General features: G+C 43.8%; 1 protein-coding gene and 1 non-coding gene across 6 annotated transcripts in view; both read left to right on the top strand.

Moving 5' to 3' along the window:
• The first annotated feature begins 2,333 nt into the window (after positions 1-2,333).
• DNAJC16 (DnaJ heat shock protein family (Hsp40) member C16) overlaps positions 2,334-21,542 on the top strand; it is a 47,568-nt gene continuing 28,359 nt past the window's right edge. For 2 of the 5 annotated variants that reach the window (XM_023193529.1, XM_023193532.1), the window contains exons 1-5: positions 2,334-2,639; positions 5,065-5,249; positions 10,257-10,323; positions 12,502-12,841; positions 20,154-20,338. In XM_023193529.1, coding sequence (XP_023049297.1) covers positions 5,083-5,249; positions 10,257-10,323; positions 12,502-12,841; positions 20,154-20,338 — 759 coding nt within the window. In that variant the 5' untranslated portion in view covers positions 2,334-2,639; positions 5,065-5,082. Of the gene's footprint in view, positions 2,709-5,064; positions 5,250-10,256; positions 10,324-12,501; positions 12,842-20,153; positions 20,339-21,542 lie in introns of all 5 variants that reach the window. The other 3 variants (XM_023193531.1, XM_023193530.1, XM_023193533.1) reach the window with 3 other exon arrangements.
• On the top strand, positions 17,855-17,994 carry LOC111527308. Its single transcript, XR_002726620.1, has one exon.

Raw genomic sequence — 21,542 nt, 5'->3', positions numbered from 1 at the left:
CAAAGATTCGCTCTTGCGCCCCCGCCTCGCCGTCAGGACGCACCTCCGCGCTTCGCCCTGCCCCCAGGGTCAATTCTCGGGTCACCGCCCCGCCCCTGAACTTGCCCCTGCGTCACCGCCCAGTGCCCGGGACGCGTCCCCAAGGCCCCCCCCCGCCCCCAGGTTCGCACCTGCGCCCCGCCCAGCCCCCCGGACGCACCCCAGCCCCCCGCCCCGACCCCAGAAGCCATTCCGCGCCACTGCCACGCCCCCACCCCGCCCCCAAGGTCAATCTTGCCCCACCGCCCCGCCCCCAACGCCAAGCCTCGCGCCACCGCCCGGCCTCCAAGAGCCAACCCCCTCCCCTTGCTCCACCCTCAGAATCATCCTTGCGTCACCGCCCCGCTCAGACTCCAGCTCGCACCCTCGCCCCGCCCCCAAAGCCAATCCTCACCCCCAGGACCCAATCTCCTGTCACCGCCCCGCCCCAAGGCGGCACCTCAGCACCTCGCCCGGCTCCCAGGGCCCAGCCCCGCCTCCGCGTCACCGCCCCCCTCTGGGCGCAGGTGCCCGTTTGCAATTGTGACACCAGTTCCCGGTCCACCGCGGGCCCCTCGCCAGAATTCACTGCGGCCCCGCTTTTACAGAGACTCGGAGGGAGTCGTCACACTTCCAGAAAGAGGGAAACCATGAGTGGAGCCACGATCTGTCCCACCCCATTCAACCTCCTCCGGGGCATGGATTCCCCTTAGCCTCCTCCTCCACCCCAAGAAAAACCATAAGCTCCCCTCACCGCCCCTGTGCCCAGATCGCAGTTCACTGTTCCAAACTCGAGTGTCTGATCCAACCAAGCCCACCTTACACAGTCTTCCATTCCCTCTTCTCTCCCTCCCACCCTAACACCTCCCACACAGAGAAAAAAACTGGCAGAAATCTAGTCCCTCTAAACTCCCGTCGTTTTGAACGGTTCATTTTCACATTTCAAAAATAATCGTTTCTGTTTACCGAGCATTTGCTAAGTCCTAGGCATCGTGCTAGCCACTTTTCATGCTTATCTCGTTTATCGTTAACTACAATCCTGCCAGGAAAGCATTCCCGCCCCCACCCCCTGCCGGTTTTACAGATGTAGACCCTAGGGTTCAGGGAAACGAATGTTTAAGGACACATGGGCAGTAAGCGGCCGAGGCAGGCAGGATTGAAACCCGAACCTGACTCTATAAGCCACACTTTTAAGATCCAAGAGTCCACCTTAGAATATAATCGCTTGAGCAGCAAAACCTCTGCCCCATTCATTCACTTATTCTCCCAATTTTTTATTTTTTTTTTTTTTTTTTTTTTTTTTTTTGAGACGGAGTCTCGCTCTGTCGCCCAGGCTGGAGTGCAGTGGCGCGATCTCGGCTCACTGCAAGCTCCGCCTCCCGGGTTTATGCCATTCTCCTGCCTCAGCCTCCAGAGTAGCTGGGACTACAGGCGCCCGCCACCTGGCCCGGCTAGTTTTTTTGTATTTTTTAGTAGAGACGGGGTTTCACCGTGTTAGCCAGAATGGTCTCGATCTCCTGACCTCGTGATCCGCCCGTCTCGGCCCCCCAAAGTGCGGGAATTACAGGCTTGAGCCACCGCGCCCGGCCTCTCGGAATATTTATTGAGGCTGTAGTCAAACACTGAGAACATGGAGGTGAACAAAACAAAACTCCTGCTTTTAGAGTTTACATTCCAGTGGAAGGATCAGGTGATAAACTATATAAATAAATAAAAGACATAGTATGTTAGTGATAAATGCAAAGAGAAAAAAATAAAAACAGGGCAGAGAGAGAGAGAGAGAGATGAAAGCTCTTTATATCCCCAAGGGATCTATCTCATTGGCTCAAAGAAAGTTTCCCTCACTCACCTGTGCCTTATCCCTCTCACAGGCCCCACCGCCCTTTCCCCATGCTTAAGGCGGAGACTGGTACATTCTTGGGTGGAGCTCGCCTTTCGGTAAACGGGATTAGGAGTCCTGGATTCTCTCAACTCAAAAAAAAAAAATCAGTAAACAAAAATAAAAGGAATCCTGGATTCTAGGCCTTGGGCAAATCCCTGCCCCTCTGTGGACCTCAGTCTCCCTATCAATATTGGAGGAGTTGGAGAGTTAAAGAATCCCTAAGGTCCCTTCCAATCTGACGCTCTAGGATTCTATGAATAGGGTTAAAGAGAATAGGGACCAGAGATTGCGTCCCCATCCTAGCAACTGTTGCTAGACGAGGGCCATCTCCCGGTAGCAGCGGAAACGCCTTCCTGGATAGAGGAAGTCTTTCTGGCATCCCATCATGCATAGCGACTTCGCCTCGCTAGGAGGCACGTTTTGGCCTCTTTGGTCACGGTCAACCCTTTGGAAGCAACCAAAGAGCGCCCCTGGTTCCTATAGCAACCGCCCCAGGTCCACGCGTAGACGGCGAGTAGCAAGGGTCAATATAGATTCGCCAAGTAGACGCTCTCGACCTTTTCAGTCCGCGCCTTCAGTGCGATGGACCTTTAAGCATCACGTGACTCCCCTCGGACTTGTCCCCGCCTCTTTCCCCTCCCCAGGCCCCGGCGAGCGCTGTTGTGGACGGGAAGCTCCAGGCCGGGCGAACTAACTGGAGCACGGACGCTGCAGCCGGTTGGGCCGGTGTACTTTCCCGGTAACTCCTTCCCGGCGTGACGCGCGGAACCGCGGACGCGGCGGGGCCAGGTCGACTCAGGGATTTCCCGTCAGTTCCTTCTCGTTTCCAGTCACTGCTGGGCCCGGGGGCAGCCGGGAGCCAACAGGGCCGGGCCCTGGGCTCTCGGAGGGCGGCGGGGGAGGGGGCTGTCTCCTGCAGTGTTGCGACCTCCGGCGGGAGCGCGAGGCGGGTCTTAGACCTGAAGCTTGTCCCTGGGAGCCTCTTCGTGGTCCTGGAGATGCTGCCCAGAGGGTTGGCAGCCTACCTGTTGGGCAGGTGTTTGCTGCTCCGAGGTCGGCGCCGTCTATCTCGCATGTCAGCGAAAGAACTTCCCAGACCGCCGCCACTCGGGCCCTCTAACTGGAAGGAACTGACACAATTAAATAAGGCAGCGATCGTACTGCATGGTAGAAAGAATAGCACTAACGACCATTTATTGACTGTTGACTCTGGGCTCAGTAAACCCTTTAGATGCATTTAGACCCCACATGATCCTTCAAGGTAGTAGTTTTCATTCCCATTTTATGAATAAGGACGCTGATGCTTAGTAAGTTTAAATAATTTGCCCAAGATAATAAAGTAGTGGAGAATAGATCCCAGCCTTCAACCCATATGCTTAACCAGTAGCTACATCTCCTTCACGTGTTTTGTAGGCTATAATAGGTTGCCTTAACAAAGAAGAAACTGGTTTGTTTTAGGATTTTATTCAGCACGTATGCAATTTTAAACATTGATCATCAGATTAGTCAATTTTGTGAGGACCCCCAGGCGGCATTAAACTTGCACTTACGGAAATCTACCACTGTTACAGCTTTGCCCCTCTTCAGTAAGGTGTCACAGCAGACACTTGAACCTTAAAACTGTATTACCTTATGAGAAATCAAGATAAATTGAAAAAAAACATCGTAGGGTATAACAGCGATCATAATTGTGGAGTATAAATATCCACAATTCCAGCACTACCCTGTTCATTAACCAGCCAGGATTATTTCCAAAATTCACAATGAATTAAGTCACTGTATTCACCAGAGATGGAGCTTAAAATTTTTTTTTTTTTTTTTTTTTGAGACTGGAGTCTCGCTCTGTCACCCAGGCTGGAGGGCAGTGGCCGGATCTCAGCTCACTGCAAGCGCTGCCTCCCGGGTTTTTTTACGCCATTCTCCTGCCTCAGCCTCCCGAGTAGCTGGAACTACAGGCGCCCGCCACCTCGCCCAGCTCGTTTTTTTGTATTTTTTAGTAGAGACGGGGTTTCACCGTGTTAACCAGGATGGTGTTGATCTCCTGACCTCGTGATCCGCCCGTCTCGGCCTCCCAAAGTGCTGGGATTACAGGCTTGAGCCACCGCGCTGGCCGAGCTTAAAACTTTTAAAGACCACGTCTGCTGTTTGGTCTTTGCCATTAATTCTTCTTCACATGGAAAACTGAATTTTTTCTTTTTCTCATCTGAGGTTTCCATTAATAATGACCATATTGGCCAGTGCGATGGCTCACGCCTGTAATCCCAACAATTTGGGAGGCCGAGACGGGTGGATCACCTGAGGTCAAGAGTTCAAAACCAGCCTGGCCAACATGGTGAAACCCCGTCTCTACTAAAAATACAAAAAATTAGCTAAGCGTGGTGGTGCATGCCTGTAATCCCAGCTACTCGGGAGGCTGAGACAGGAGAATTGCTTGAATCTGGGAGGCGGAGGTTGCGGTGAACGGAGATCGGCCATTGCACTCCAGCCTGGGTAACAGTGAAACTCTGTCAAAAAAAAAAAAAAAAAAAAAGACCATATTGCTAATGATTAAAGAGCAGCTTCTCATATTCTTATTTGAATGGGGGTGGTGAGAAAGAACAGAATTGAAGTATACTGCGTTTCAACTACACAGTTTTTTTAGTGTTTCACCTCCATATTTGTACTTATTTAATGCCCAAGAATGCCACAACTATCTCATTTTGTAGTTTCGTGCATGGTAAATCTTGTAGTTTCATGAGTTTGTTTAATATGTACTCAGTGAAGTATTCTTAAACCATTTATTTTCTTTATTCTTATCAGAATAAATGAAATCATGTATTTGAGAGGTAGTCGCCCTGATTATCCTATTTAGGTTTTCTCACATTTAGGTATTGTTTCTGCATCCTATTCATTTTCATTCATTTCTAAAGCTTTTCTAGTCCAAGTATTCTGGAGAGTTGCTATTCTTATTACTCAGCTTTTCATCTGTAATAGTTGCTATTTGTGATACTCAAAAGTAGTAGTGAGGTTTTTGATTTTACGATATAGTTCAACAGCTTGACACTTTTCTGCAAAATACCTTCTGTTTGTTTTGTTTTTCATCTATATATCTTGTACCTTTACCTAAAAAGCAAGACTGTCCAGGTTTCTGCCACTGAAACTCATTGCCTCTTCAATCATTTCAGCTCTGGAAAGGAAGAGAAATGGAAGTGAGAAAGTTGAGCATTTCCTGGCAGTTCTTGATAGTTCTGGTTCTGATCCTGCAAATTCTGTCTGCGTTGGATTTTGACCCATACAGAGTCCTAGGGGTCAGCCGAACAGCCAGTCAGGCTGATATTAAAAAGGCTTATAAGAAGCTCGCCCGGGAATGGTAGGTGAAACAAAGAAATAGAGGTTTAACATAAGCTAAACAGTCTTAGCAGGGATGAAGTCTAAATTATGACTAGCTTTTATTTGTCTCTGTTTCTGTGTTCAATATATATATATCTGTCTAGAATATTTTATGCAGGAGAGCTAATGTTCGTGTTCTCTAATTGTTAGCGATAAGATTCAAAGCCTATGTTTGCTCTGAAACTCCCTTTTAGGAATACTTTGACTTAAAGAATTGCCCTAGATATCGTTAGCATATTTAATGTTAAAGTAAGAAACTTTAATTTTAAAAAATGTATATATAGTCAATAATGGATATGCTACCCTTCCCATGATACATTATTCATAAAGTAACTTCGTGAGTGTAATTGCTAAACAGGAACATTATACAACCCTATTCTCTAAATTATTAATTTCTACACTTTGAAAAAAACTTTAGAGTAATAGCCTTTTGCCTCCAAAAAAGAAAAATTCAGAAACCAAGTATAGTTGTCTCTTGATATCCATGAGGTCTTGGTTCCAGGATCCCCAGGGATACCAAAGTCCATGGATGCTCAAGTCCCTATATAAAATAGCACAGTATCTGCATACAATCTATGCACATCCTCTCATATAGTTTAAATCATCTCTAGCTTATAATACCTAATACAATGTAACTGCTGTGCAAATGGTTGTTATATTGTTATTGTTTAAGGAATAATGACAAGAAAAAAGTCTGTACGTGTTCAGTACAGATGCAATTTTTAAAAAATATTTTTGAATATTTCAAAATAGAAAATACTATGTTTTGGTTGGTGGAATCCATGGATATGAAACCAACAGATATACAGGGCTGACTATATATTACTTTAAAAAAAAATTGACCTGGCATGGTGGCTCGTGTTTGTAATCCTGGCACTTTGGGAGGCTGAGGTGGGAGGATCTCTTGAGCCCAGGAGTTTGAGACCAGCCTGGGCAACATAGTGACACCCCATCTCTACGAAAAAAAAGAAAAAAACTCACAAGTTTGAGACTGCAGTGAGCTATAATCACGCCACTGCACTCCAGCCTGGGCAACAGAGTGAGACCCGTCTCAAAAAAAAAAAAAAATCTTACAGAAAATTGTAATTTTGCCTGTAGTTATCAGGATAGCAATTAGCAGGGTAGCAGTAAATCTAAAACTTTGGACAAATGTCATCAGTTTCTTCCACCAATGCCTTGACCATGCCAAAGAAGCAGAAGTGTTGGATTATATAGATGGAGAGGGAGCAGCAAAAGGAGGACAGGATGGAGAGGACACAGGTGACTCCAAGCTGGCTCTACCAACCATGAGGAATGGAAGAAAGTTTGGGACAGGTACCATCACTGAGCACCTACTACATGCTAACCTCCTGGTTCTATGCTTTTTATCTCATTTAAACCTTATAATTAGCCTATGAAGGAGGATATTAGTGTCTCTTTTTTTTTGAGATGGAGTTTCGCTCTGTCATGCAGGCTGGAATGCAGTGGCACGACCTTAGCTCACTGTAACCTCCGCTTCGTGCATTCAAGCGATTCTCCTGACTCAGCCTTCCAAGTAGCTGGGACTACAGGCGTGCACCACCACACCCAGCTCATTTTTGTATTTCTAGTAGAGACGGGGTTTCGCCATGTTGGCCAGGCTGGTCTCCAACTCCTGACCTCAAGTGATCCGTCCACCTTGGCCCCCCAAAGTGCTAGGATTACAGACATGAGCCACCATGCTCAGCCAGTGTCTCTGTTTTATAGACGAGAAGATGGAGGCCTAGAGTTGGTAAATCTGTGGTACCTCCAGGTTCCATGGTTTGACCCTCTGCATCAATAGTCCATTGTTTTATTGTTTTTTAATCATTTACACATCTAGGCATGAGTAAGGGTGAGTGGGCTAGTGGTTGGCTGGGGAGGAACTGAATGACAGTAGAAAGTTATCCAGAAGCAAAACTGCCACATTCAGGTGATGTGTGATGCAGGCTGCATGCGTGACTGCCTGACACTGTTCTACTTCAGTGAACAGGTGTGTTTTATCATTAAACTAATTGAAATAAAGGTAAAGATCATTGAAAATATAATTTTTAAATAAATATTTTAGACCATATTCCATGAGAAATCCAGAATTGGATGCCAAAAAAACAATCTCTAATTATACATGACCTCCTTCCAGGGACTCTTTATACGAAGGTTATGTGCTACATCATTTCAGACTCTTGCCTCTTTATATTTAAAGCAAAATATATACATCTGCAGCGAATTCATAAGGTGACAACATTCTTTTGGACAGGGCATAGCCTTTGACAATGTTTTAAGAACACAAATGACAGCTCTAGTATGTGAGACCTATTAAAATGTATAGCTTTGACTTTTCTGTCTTCCAGAGCTGAAAAGGGTGTTATGATATTAATTAAATGAGTCATATTCTTCACTTTTTTAATTAGATTCTCTCTAGGAATAATTCATCACCATAGAAATGTATTGAGTGTGTCATCCAGAAAAAGTCTAAAATTTACTTTACGTTTTTAATTTTGCTATTCTATTATTTTCTGTGGTTTTTGGCTATGACAATGCTTTAACACTTGGAATAGTTTAAGTTTTGCTTACTAATGGCTTGATATACACTGAAAATAGCAGTGTTTCCCAGTTTGACTTCAGAATGAGCTATAGCAGGAGGACGTGGTTACATGTTGAATGGGATCTGGAGCCTTCCTCTGATACATTTTACTAGGTGTTTCTTAGCCTGCTTAAGAATTTTCCTTTGCTTAGTGAACCCATTTGATGTTATTTTTTCCCTTAGGAAACCTGTGTTTCTCTCCCATTAATTAAGTTTTATCGTAGGTACTTTTTGTTTGTTATCCACATTAGCAAAAGAAATAACTCCTCCCACCCAAAGAATGGCAGATTGGTGTGACATGGTTATGCAGTAAACCGAACAGTAAATGATTTTGTCTAATTCTTTGCTGTGTTACCTTCTCTGTCTTTGTTTTTATTCCTTTAAGAGGTAACTAGAGAGCCAGTAGATACTACATACAATATTTCCTCTACTTTGAATTTTAAAGATTGCGTGTTGTATTGCAGTTCCTGAGATAATTTCATATTAACTGAAAATAGCATTGGACAATACTTTCCTATGGCTGAATTTTTTTTTTTTAATGTCTTCAACCTTGTGGTATCCTCCCACAATTAGAAAAGTATATTCCTTATGAGCTGGAAGTGTTGTAGCTTCCTCCCTGTTCTTCAGCCTTGCCCTCCTCTGCTTCAGAATCTGTGTTTCTAACCTAGCTGCCCTCAAGACTCTCTCTTTGGTTCATTCTCCTAAAAAGCCCCTTCCTGCCCTTCTTCTACAGAGTTCTGTATGTTAAATCTTCATTTGTATGACTGCATAATTTCTGATCCACTCAGCCGTCAGCCTGTTTGAATATTGAAAACAGTTATGGTTTGTGTTGGTTTTTTTGTTTTTTGTTTTTTGGTGTTTTTTTGTCATCCAGAAATGCTTTGGAGCCTCCATCTCATTTCCTTAAGTCATGCTCTTTTCATTATGCCTAGCTGAGATTTTTTTTCTCCCACTAATACTTATAGCAAGGATTAAATGGTTAAGGAAGGAATGACTGTTAAACTCAACAGTCAACAATTTAGAGTTTCCTTATTTGTAGAGAAAACAGAATATGTGGTATAATTGATTCAAACATATTCCTGCTAGAATAAATCCATCAAGTTGTAGATTTTTTTTATTCCATTGTACTTGGTGTGTCCTTAATAGTCGTTTGTTTCCCAGTGAATTGTTTTTCTTTCCAGAACCTATGTCAGAGGAAATTTACTAGAAGTTACCAGAAGTGATTATGTAAAGAATACTGTCATACAAAGTCTCTTAAAGTGAACATTGAAAAATAAATCTGTATAAAACACTGATTTAGGTCTTAGGGACTTTCAAGGAAATAAACCTAGCCCTTACTTTCCAGAACTTAAAAATCTCCAAAGCTGGTCGGGTGTAGTAGCTCACACCTGTAATCCCAGCAGTTTGGGAGGCCAAGGCAGGAGGATGGCATGAGTCCAGGAATTTGAGACCAACCTGGACAACATGGCAAAAAATGTTAAACATGTGGCGTTGAGGCCAGGCGCGGTGGCTCACGCCTGTTTTCCCAGCACTTTGGGAGGCCAAGACAGGTGGATCATTTGAGGTCAGAAGTTTGAGACCAGCCCAGCCAACATGGTGAAACCCTATCTCTACTAAAAATATGAAAATTAGCCGGGTGATAGTGGCGCAGACCTGTAATCCCAGCTACTCGGGAGGCTGAGGCAGGAGAATCGCTTGAGCCTGGGAGGCAGAGGTTGCAGTGAGCCGAGATTGTACCACCACATTGCAGTGTGGGCAACAGAGTGAGACCCTGTCTCAAAAAAAAAAAAAAAAAAAAAGTGGCTGGCCTTGAAATCTTTATTCAGGTAAAAGGCAATCATAGGCAGAATGGGATAACCACAATAATAATGAAAAATGTTCCAATTTGAAAGTCAGGCACAAGTGCAGTTTGAAATCTGATTGTTACTAAATGAATTTAGTCTATCCTAAAAACTATTTCTCGTGTCTACCTGTGTTATCGGAAGAAACAATAGCATTCTAGCATCCCAATATCATTCTAGCATTGAGTTGAAATGTTGCCATCCTAGGAGAAGACATGGGTTCTTATGGATAAATGATTTAGCCTTTAGCCAGCTTTAGCAGTGTTTGGGAGCAGTGTACAGACATGCACCATATCCCACCTTTTCTCTGTGAAATGCTGCAGTGCTATATGGTGCTTTGAAGACGTGTCCCGCTGGAGTGCTTTGGGAAAAAAACGCCTGGTTCAAAGTTTCATTGATTATAGTCATGTAAAGCAACTGATTGCCTCTACCATTTATTTTAAGAAACTTTCCTAACAAAATAGCCCTCCATTTGCCTCTGTAGTGAACTGTGTGGACAAGGACATTAAATGACTGTGCATTAAAAGTTAAATCTATTCTCAGTTCCTGCCCGTTTGTGTTTCAGGCATCCTGACAAAAACAAAGATCCTGGAGCAGAAGACAAGTTCATTCAAATCAGTAAGGCTTACGAGGTATCGTGTGCAGCTTTGTGATGCATCCATTAGCTCTTATAAAATATGCCTTAGGAGGTGATGAGTTTCATAAAGTTCTCAGAAAGGTCATGTTCCACATGCCCTTGATCCAGCTTCTAGGTTATAATAGAACAGGCTGGGCACTGTGGCTCACGCCTGTAATCCCAACACTTTGGGAGGCTGAGGTGGGCAGATCACGAGGTCCGGAGTTCAAGACCAGCCTGACCAACATGCTGAAACCCCGTCTCTACTAAAAATACAAAAAAAATTAGCCGGGCGTGGTGGCACGCACCTGTAATCCCAGCTACTCAGGAGACTGAGGCAAGAGAATCACTTGAACCTGGGAGGCAGAGGTTGCAGTGAGCAGAGATAGAGCCACTACACTCCAGCCTGGGTGACAGAGGGAGACTCTGTCTCAAAATAAAATAAAATAAAATAAAACAAGATAAAATAAAAAATAATAGAACATATTTGGCCACATGCAGTGTATCGAAACAAGTGCCTGAACACTTAAGCTTTTTGAAAAACTGGCCTATTTTAAAGGTTTTAACTAGAATTGTACAATTACCCTGAGTATATCTGTGTATGTCTCTGTTGCCTTCTTAGAAATTTACATTAAATATACCAAATTGCCTATATTTATTAAAGTGGCACAAGGTAACAAATACATTTAAACACAAGATTTTCAATAATTTTCCAACATGTCAGCTTAAGTAGATTGGTCTAGAATATGCATAAAAGAGAATTCAGTGGCTTTCTGATTTGTGTAGGGAATGCCCTTCAACAGACAGTGCTTAGCTCATGGAATAACATATCATCATCCTAAAACAGATCCCTGAATTTTAGACTTCAAAGTTATTTTGTAAAACAATGTCAACTAACAGACAAGGCACTAGACTACAGCTACATTTTTGGTGTTCATAGCTTTTCTTATCTTAGTTTGAATTAGTCCAACTAACCAGGTATGACCAGGTCAATTTTCCTGTCATTGAGCCCTGGTGATCAACATTATGTTATGTTTTATTTGTTTTGCTGAAGTGTTTAATGTTGTGGTAGTTTGAAATCTTTAATGCCAAGATGAGCATGAGTATCTAAACTGAAATATTTTAGTCTTGAATGTTCCTTAATGTTTCTGTAGTGAAAGAAGAGTTTCTTGTTCTTTTGAATGACTGCATTTAGAATATCTAATCGGCTGAACCCGGTGGCTGCTCACGCCCTGTAATCCCAGCACTTAGGGAGGCTGAGGCATGCAGATCACTTAAGCTCAGGAATTCAGGACCAGCCTAGACAACATGGCCAAAAATACAAAAATTAGCCGGGTGTGGTGTCATATGCTGATGGTCCTAGCTACTCAGTAGGATGAGATGAAAGGTTGACCCTGGGAGGTGGAGGCTGCAGTGAGCTGTGATCACGCCGCTTCACTCCAGCCTGGGTGCCAGAGTGAGACCCTGTCTCAAAAAGAAAAAGAATATCTAATTATGTCATAATGTTTTTTCTTAAGAGATAGTCTCTCTCTATCACCCAGGCTGGAGTACAGTGATGCGATCACAGCTCACTGCAGCCTTGAACTCCTGGGCTCAAGCAGTCTCCCACCCACCTCACCCTCCCAAGTAGCTAGGACTATAGGCATGCAGGCATCACCATGCCTGGCTGTTTTTTTTTTTTTTTTTTTTTGTAGCGAAGTCTTGCTGTGTGGCCCAGGCTGGTCTTGAACTCCTGACTTCAAGGGATCCTCCAAACCTTGACCTCCCATAATCATGTCATAATTTTTACATTTCTTTTCTTTTTTCTTTTTTTTGAGATGGAGTTTTGCTCTTGTTGCCCAGGCTGGAGTGCAGTGGCACCATCTCGGCTCACCTCAACCTCTGCCTCCTGGGTTCAAGCGATTCTCCTACCTCAGCCTCCCGAGTAGCTGGGATTACAGGCATGTGCCACCACTCCTGGCTAAATTTTCGTATTTTTAGTAGAGACGGAGTTTCTCCATGTTGGTCAGGCTGATCTCGAACTCCTGACCTCAGGTGATCCACCCGCCTCAGCCTCCCAAAGTGCTGGGATTACCAGCGTGATCCACCACGCCTGGCTGCGTTTATTTTCTTCCTATGTCTTTCAGGCTGCTTACAAAAAAAGTCTTGTGGATGAACCTCTTGTTGTTTAGATTTCTTTTTCCTTCCTTTATAGATTCTTTCGAATGAAGAGAAGAGATCAAATTATGATCAATATGGAGACGCTGGAGAGAACCAGGGCTACCAGAAGCAGCAACAGCAGCGAGAGTATCGTTTCCGCCATTTCCATGAAAATTTTTATTTTGATGAGTCCTTTTTTCACTTCCCTTTTAATTCTGAACGGCGGGACTCAATTGACGAAAAGTATTTATTGCACTTTTCACATTATGTGAATGAAGTGGTTCCAGATAGCTTTAAGAAACCCTACCTCATCAAGATCACCTCCGATTGGTGCTTTAGCTGCATTCATATCGAGCCTGTGTGGAAAGAAGTCGTCCAAGAACTGGAAGAATTGGGTAAGATAATTTTATTCATTGAAAGATATTTGTATAGATGACTTTTTTTTTTTCAAGATGGAGTCTCGCTCTGTTGCCCAGGCTGGAGTACAGTGGTGTGATCTCGGCTCACTGCAACCTGCACCTCCCAGGTTCAAGTGATTCTCCTGCCTTAACCTCCCGAGTAGTTGGGATTACAGGCACCCACCATCACGCCCAGCTAGTTTTTGTATTTTTAGTAGAGACAGGGTTTCGCCATGTTGGCCAGGCTGGTTTCGAACTCCTGACCTCAAGTGATCCACCTGCCTCAGCCTCCCAAAGTGCTGGGATTACAGGTGTGAGCCACCATGCCCGGCCCCAAAGCAAATTTTTTAAATCGCCTATTCTATAAACCCTTTTTAAAAATCTTTCTTAAATGTATTAGTCTGCTTTCTTCAACTCTGTGACTCTGAAGCACCAATTTTTTTTACTTATTGTGAGGTGAGCCTTGAAGGGGATTGGAAGTCAGCTAAGGAATCTTCAGTCACACACTGGTAAAAACTACTGTATAAAAGCATCCAATGTTTAAAGAGAAGCGTGCTGTGGAAGAGGGCCCAGAATTAGCACCATCCCTGACCTTAAGCTCACCATTTGGTTGAAGAGAAAATATATACACAGAGAATTAACACCAACCTCACATTTGCAAGTATGGAATAATGTTTTGCTGAAGGAGTAGACAAAGATGACAAAAAATCCTTCTGTATTTTCTAACACCTTGCCCATGAAACAGATGCCTTCATTTGAAACTTCTTTTCTCAGTCAACTTTCATGTTCCAATTACTGTATTAGACACTTAAGGGTATATAATAATAATAATTTTTATTGAACATTTCGGTCCCCTTGAATTGTGGTAAATGCTTTCTGTGCATTATTTTTGTACCCAAAGCAACTCAATAAAGGAGAGACTATTATTATCCCTATTTTACAGGTGAGGGAACTAAGACATTGAAGGTTAAGGAACTAATTCATCGTTACACTACCCGTAAGCATCAGTATTGGGTTGGACCCGGGAGTCTGACTGTCTTCAACACTGCGCTGTACTGCTTCAGAAATAAGTAAATCATGTCCTTGTGCCCAGGAAATTCAAATAAGAAACATACCTCAATCATCTCTGCACATTTAGTGCTTACTGGAAGGTGCAGGCAGAGCTGTCAGCGTGGCCTGGAGGTTGAACATCTTGAAATCAAATATTGTTTTAGGGAAACCCGATTTGGATGATCAGGCAGTGATTACCTGGGTTTGGCAATTTATTCACCATGACTTCCTGTTTAAAAAGAGAAACTGCTGGGCACGGTGGCTCATGCCTGTAATCCCAACACTTTGGGAGGACGAGGCAGGTGGATCCCGAGGTCAGGAGTTTGAGATCAGCCTAGCCAACATGGTGAAACCCCATCTCTACTAAAAATACAAAAATTAGCCAGCGGTGGTGGCGGGTGCCTATAGTCCCAGCTACTCCGGAGGCTGAGGCAGGAGAATCGCTTGAACCCGGGAGGCAGAGGTTGCAGTGAGCTGATACCGCACCACTGCACTCTAGCCTGGGTGACAGAGCAAGACTCTGTCTTAAGAAAAAAAATAAAAAAAAGAAAGACTGATTCCTGGCTGGGCACAATGGCTCATGCCTGTAATCCCAGCACTTTGGGAGGCCGACACGGGTGGATCACCTGAGGTCAGTAGTTCAAGAACAACCTGGCCAAAATGGTGAAACTCTGTCTCTAGTAAAAATATAAAATTAGCCGGACGTGGTGGCACGTGCCTATAATCCCAGCTACTCGGGAGGCTGAGGCACAATCACTTGAACCCTGGAGTTGGAAGTTACAGCGAGCCGAAATCACACCATTGCATTCCAACCTGGGCCATGAGTGAAATTCCATCTTAAAAAAAAAAAAAAAAAAAAGAGTAATTCCTATCTTTCAAGGATTACTAAGTATGTAAGAGTCTCATACTGTCTATAAAAAAGGTCAGCCTAAATATTGACGAAAATAGGCATTTTTCCGCTTTAGCTGTGTGTTGTTGATTTTGTTTCAGTTCACATTATTTTGCATCTCGTGGTTAGTGTACCAGCCGGTTTGTATTTAGCCACATTTGAGTGGCACATTCTTCCAGTTGGCTCTGTGCCTTTTCAGAGGTGGAGAGAAAATAAATGTGTATATGCAGCTGAGGGGGAAAAAGAACTTCCCTAAAGGATGTGATATGTGTTTAGGATTACGTAGTGAGAGCTGTTTGGCATCTCAAATTATGGGTATGACAGATGTTTACTAGTGCATGGAAGACCCTCTCACAGTGTCAGCATAGTATTTTTAATTCCCCAGCATATGAAAATTAGCCAGAAGCATCAGTTATATAAAAATCAAATAATGTTTCTGAAATAAGTCACATATGCTTTGCTTTTTTTTTTTTTTCTTTTAAGAGATGTCATTCTTTTGCCCAGGCCAGGGTGTAATGGCACAATCATGGCTCACTGCAACCTCAACCTCGTGGGCTTAAGCAGTCCTGCTGCTTCCAACTCCAAGTAGCTGAGATTAGAGGTACATGCCACTGCACCTGTCTTTAAATATCTTTTCAGGAAGAAAAATACTACAAATTGGCCAGGCATGGTGGCTCATGCCTGTAATCACAGCACTTCGATAGGCTGAGATGCGCAGATCACTTGAGGTCAGGAGTTTGAGACCAGCATGGCCAACATGGTGAAATTCTGTCTCTGCTAAAAATACACAAATTAGCCAGGTGTGGTGGCACGTGCCTGTAATCTCAGCTACTCAGGAGGCTGAAGCGGGAGAATTGCTTGAACCCAGGAAGTGGAGGTTGCAGTGAGCCGAGATCGAGTCACTGCTCTCCAGCCTGGGCGACAGAGCAAAACTCTGTCTCAAAAAATAAAATAAAATAAAGTGGCTGGGCATGTTGCCTCATGCCTGTAATCCCAGCAATTTGGGAAGCCAAGGCAGGTGAATCACCTGAGGTCAGGAGTTTGAGACCAGCCTGACCAATATGGTGAAACCCTGTCTCTACTAAAAATACAAAAATTAACCGGGCATGGTGGTGTGTGCCTGTAATCCCAGCTACTGGGGAGGCTGAGACAGGAGAATTGCTTGAACCAGGGAGGCAGAGGTTGCAGTGACCCGAGATCGCGCCACTGCACTCTGTCCTGGGTGACAGAATGAGACTCCATCTCAAAAGAAAAGAAAAATCCACAAATTTAAAACACCAAATATTTATCATTCTTTATTCTATTCCTCCAGCCACAGCTTCCCAAGTAGCTAGGACTAGAGGCACACACCGCCATGCCCAGCTAACTTTTTTTTAGACTTATCACGTTAATCGTCACAGAGCCCAGAGCCAGACCTCCTGGGTTCAAATCCCATCGCCGTCACTTGCCAGCTGTGTCACCCTGGGCAAGTTACTTCATCTCTCCATGTCTCGATTTCCTTATAGGTGAAATAGAGATGGTAAAGATTGGTCTTAAACTCCAGGAGACAGGAAAGAGATGGTGAAGGCTCCCGCCTCAGCCTCCCAAAGCACTGGTATTACAGGCATGAACCACTGTGCCCAGCCAACTTGTCAGTTTCTAATTCAGGTTTCTGTGTGCGCTCGGTCTGGTAGAAAGTATACTGAATGGCACAGTTACTAGAAAGGCATACTTCCCAGGATCAGTTCATAAATTGGCGTTCAATCTATATAGCAATCCCTGGTAAGGTCATTTAGGGTGAGTCAGTCTCTCAGAAATTGATCCCTGTAATGTTCAGAACCTGGGGCAGAAGTGGTCACTGGAGGCAGTAAGAAGTCCTGGCTTTGTGGTCAGCTGGAACTAAATTCAGATCCTGGTTCCACTGCACACAAACCATGATGCCTCCCCCTCCCCCAGCTTCAGTTTCCTCAGCCATAAAGATAGCAATACTTACCTTGCAGAGTGGTTGTGAGTACGAAAAGTATGATGTATATTAAGCCCGAGGTGTGATAAAGAAGGCACTCAAGAAATGATAATCTCTCCCGTGGGCCTTTGTCTTATAGCCACTTGACCTCCCTAGGTGATGTCTCTTCTGTCTTTACGAATGACCAGATCTCCCAGTGTATGTGCCTGCTTTATTCTTTTTCTTTCTGCTGCTCATGTAATTCTCTGTGTACTTCCATTTATTGACATTGTTCCATAGTTATTTTTAATGACTGCAGTGTGATACAGTGTACTGTACTTGGCTCTAGAGAAGAATCCAGTTTGGATTCTTGTTCTGCAATTTTGTCAGCTCTGCAACCTGGGATAAGTCACTTTACCTCTCTGAGCCTCTCTCTGTATCTGTAAAATGAGGGAAATGGACTACACAATGCCCAAGGCTCCTGCTTTTCTGCCCTTGAGAAACTGCAACAGTCACGGTCAGGTAGCCTACAGAGAGCTTGTTTTAGTCTGCTTAGCAATTTGAAAACATTAAGTTTGGGATCCCTACCATTTACTGAGCAATTTCATTTTACTAATTAGAAAATAAGCACACAAGAGCACAAAGATGTGTGTACAAAGATGTACTAGGATGCCTGTCAACTTTCCTTATAATGTTAAGAATTAGGCTAAAAGCAACTTTTAATATTGTGCTTTGTAATAAGAAATATATGTATGTTTTGGTGTTTGTTCCCAGTTCCTGGCACAGATCTCCTAAAACCCTTGAGATTGCCTGATCAGTAGGGGTGCTAAGAGGATCTGTTGCTCTTGAGATTGCCTGATCAGTAGGGGTGCTACGAGAATCTGTTGCTCTCATATTTGATCTTTGACTCTGATTCCTGACATGGAGCTCCTAATCCTTGGAATTTCCTGCAGGATGGGACCATCTTTTGTTCTACTTAGGCCACTCTTAGTGGGCCTCTGTGTGGGAACTGGTCACCAGAAAGACCAAACCATGATTAGAAGTTTTGAAAGTTTCACCCTCATCCTCCAGAAAGAGGAGAGGGCCTGGAGATTGAGTTAATAATCTATCACGCCTGCATCATGAAGCCTTCATAAAATTCCCTGAACTCTGGCTCGGTTTCCTGGGGGGTGGGCTCAGCCTACACCACCTCCCCTCAGCCGAGCCTACAGTAGAGGGCCCAGGCATCCTCCCCCATGGGAGGGGCGTTTGAGTAAGGAGCCTCACCTGGGGTGTCCTAGCCTCACATTTACTGGGCAAAAACATGAACATATATATATATGTATATATAAAATCCCTAATCCCTGAACTACTGGGTTTGAGAGTTCCCAGGTGACTGAACACATGGAGGTGCCTGGAGGGTGGCGAGCCCTGGGAGGGCAGGATGCTCCCATCCTTCCATATACCTTACCATGTACCTGTCTTCCTTTTGGCTGATCATCTGTCTCCTTTGTAATATCCCTTATACCTAATAAGTAATCATAAGGAATGTTCCCCTGAGTTCTGTGAGCAACTCGAGCAAATTAGTTGAACCCAAGGAGGGTCATGGGACCCTTTAATTTATAGCCAGTTGGTCAGAAGTACAGGACACAACCTGGGACTTCTGGCGTCTGAAGTGGGAGCAGTCTTACGGGACTGAACCCTTGACCTGCGGGGCCTGACGCTGTCTCTGGGTAGATAGTGTCAGAACTGAGTTGATACCCAGTTGGTGTCTGCTGGAGGATTTATGGGGAACCCCCACCCCCACAGCATGTGGTGTCAACAGGGAAGCATTGAGTTGGGCATAGTGGCATGTGTCTGGAATCCCAGCTACTCAGGTGGCTGAGGCAGGAAGATCCCTTGAGCCCAGGAGTTTGAGACCAGCCTGGGCAACATAGTGAGACCCCCTCTCTTAAACAATGAGTGTCAGGGACAGCATTGTGTCGAGTGTGAGTAGGAAAAAGTTTAGTTTTTCCTCTCTCACAATTTCAATGTGCAACAATAAAGAATGAATGAAATAGATTGTTGGCTCAGTTTTAGTGAGCTCCTACTATGTGCCAGGCTCTGGGTTAAATAGATTAATGGCCCAGTTTCAGTGAGCTCCTTCCTACTAAGTGCCAGGCTGTGGTCTGGTGCTGGGGATACATCAGTGGACTACACAGGGATTCCTAGCTTCATGAGGCTTGCATTCTAGAAGGGGAGACAGACAGTAAACAATTGACAGAAGGTAACTGGGTGGTACCTTAGAAGATGGTAAACACTGCAGAAGAAATGAAAGTGAGCAGGCTGTGTATGGACGCTGAGTGTGGGGAGTACCGTTTTAAATATGGTGCCAAGGTAGGCTGCATTCAGGACTTGAAGTTGGTAAAGAAGTCAGCTATGCAGAAGTCAGGGAGGTGCACACTTCAGGCTGAGGGAACAGCCAGTGTCAAGGCCCTGAGGCAGGAGCATCCACTGTCTTCAGAACACAGTAAGGACACTGGGGACTGGGGCAGGCTAATGAAGGAGTGGAAGAAGAAAGAGGGCATGGGGAACCAGAGGCCAAATACAAAGGATCTTGTTGGCCTCTGTGAGGTTTGTGCATTTTATTCCAACTGAAATGGGTCTTTGCAGGGTTTGGGCAGAGGAGTGATGTGATCCATTTTTATGTTTTAGAAGGAGCAGCCTGGCTGCTATGTTAAGAACAGACTGTCAGGAGACAGGGAGAAATAGGGGGAGAGCATTTAGGATATTATTGCAGCAACATAGGCAGGAGAGATAATGATGACTCAGAGCAGGGCATATAATGAAAGTGATGAAAAACAGTTGAATTCCAGACATTTTCTAAAAAGAAAAGCAACAAGACTTGCGGACAGATTGGATGTGGGGTGCAACAAATAAGAGAAGCCAAAGATGACTCTTACGGTTTTTGCCCTGAGTAAATGGAAGGATGGAGCTGTCATCAACTGAAATGGCAAAGGCGTGGGTAGGACAGGTCTGTGGGAGGAGATTAGGGGTTCGTGTTTCGAAATGTTAAGCTTAAAAAGTCTAGTACACATCCAAAAGAAAATGTACATTTATTGGCCTTTAATACTGAATGTGTCTCCAGTGTTAGCAGAGTAACTGGCCCTCCAAATATATGGTTGGATGAAAGAGCAAGAAAAGTTGTTCAAGTATTAAGTGAAATAAGTATCAGATGATCCCACTTTGTTTTATGTATATGCATACACACACACACACACATTTGTAACTCTTCTTACATATTGCCAGATTGCTCTGCAGAAAAACGGAACCAATCTAGAATTCCAGCAGTGAAAGAATGCTAGACAGTCTATTAGGAAAGACATCTATGAGGTCGGGATTTCAATTTCACACCAAAAAATTACTTAGCACTTTTCCCAGCTGCCATGGAGACATAAAAAGGCTTCACTTGAATCTTCCATTCTTTTCAGGTGTAGGAATTGGCGTGGTCCATGCTGGATATGAGAGACGCCTGACGCATCACCTGGGGGCACACAGCACACCCTCTATCCTAGGAATCATTAACGGGAAAATCTCCTTCTTCCACAATGCAGTTGTCCGTGAAAATCTGCGACAATTTGTAGAAAGTCTTCTTCCAGGGAACTTGGTAGAGAAAGTAAGTACCTGTCAAGGAAAACATGACTGAGAAGTAGTTTAAGAGGTACCTAGGACTGTTAATTGCCCAGAACATTTTCTGTAGTCCTCTCAAACCTGAGTTTCATTGTGAGGAAGGCAAGACACATATTAATTACTTAATTACTCAAACTAAATCATGTAAGTGAAGTCTGTAGGAGACTAAAAATTGAAACATGAAGTACAGAGACTGGAAGAATTAATTCCTATTAATAACCATCTTGCAGATCTTACGCTGTCATAGGAATCTGAGCCTAAAATGACCGTGCCTATTTTCTAAACAAAAAAATTAAATCACATGTTAGAAAGAATTCGGGCTTTCTTTCTGGCTAATAAATTTGTTCATGTGAAGATATTTGTCTTTATTCAAATTTAGTTGTGTTTGGTTATATGTTTAACGATCGTATCTGTGGAAAATGCCAGATTCCATGAAATCAAATATTATTTTTGAAACTTTAGAAACTTACAGTGACAATAATATGAATGAATTTCACAAAGAAAAGGTTGAAATAAAGAAGCCAGATAAAGTTCACATTGGTTTATTGTTTCCATATTTAAGCACCTAATACATTTTTTTCAATATCTTAAGTTAGGGATCAAAGTAACTAGGAAAGGACTCTCATTTTGCTTTAAATAATTCATTCTCTTAATACCAGGGAAAGTGAACATAAAAAATTTTCATCGTACTTCTACATGTGCTATTCCTAGACTGTCCTGCTGGGATCATTATCTATAGAAGAAATATTTGTTGGAGTTAACTTAAAAGGTCAGAGAGTATTGTAGGCTCCTAAAATGATAATAGATTGTCCTGATAGATCCTCAAACATTTATATAAAATACCTATTCTGTGCCTGGTATAGATGAATGTAGCCGTTTCAAGCAGCTCCCAAGCGGGTAGTTATTTCCAGTATGTTGGAGCCCATCCTAATGAGTTGGGAAAGGCTTCCTGGCAGAAGTGACCGTTGGACTGGGCTGGGTTGCAGGCAGGCAGAAATCGGAGACGTGAAATAGCCTGCTTTGTAAGAAGTTTTCACTGGTGAGCAGCAGAGGAGGGGGTTGGGGGGGTTAGAGAGGTTATTAGGAATCTCCCTGTGAGGGCCTCAGAACACCTCCATGCTCCTTTCAGGAACTTGGGCCTTGGCCCGTGGGTGATGGAGCTATTGTAGGGGTTTGAGCAGAGGAGTGAA

The sequence above is a fragment of the Piliocolobus tephrosceles genome, chromosome 1, assembly GCF_002776525.5.
Source record: "Piliocolobus tephrosceles isolate RC106 chromosome 1, ASM277652v3, whole genome shotgun sequence".
In the NCBI taxonomy this organism is placed as follows: Eukaryota; Metazoa; Chordata; class Mammalia; order Primates; family Cercopithecidae; genus Piliocolobus; species Piliocolobus tephrosceles.
This window is presented reverse-complemented; position numbering and strand designations above follow the sequence as displayed.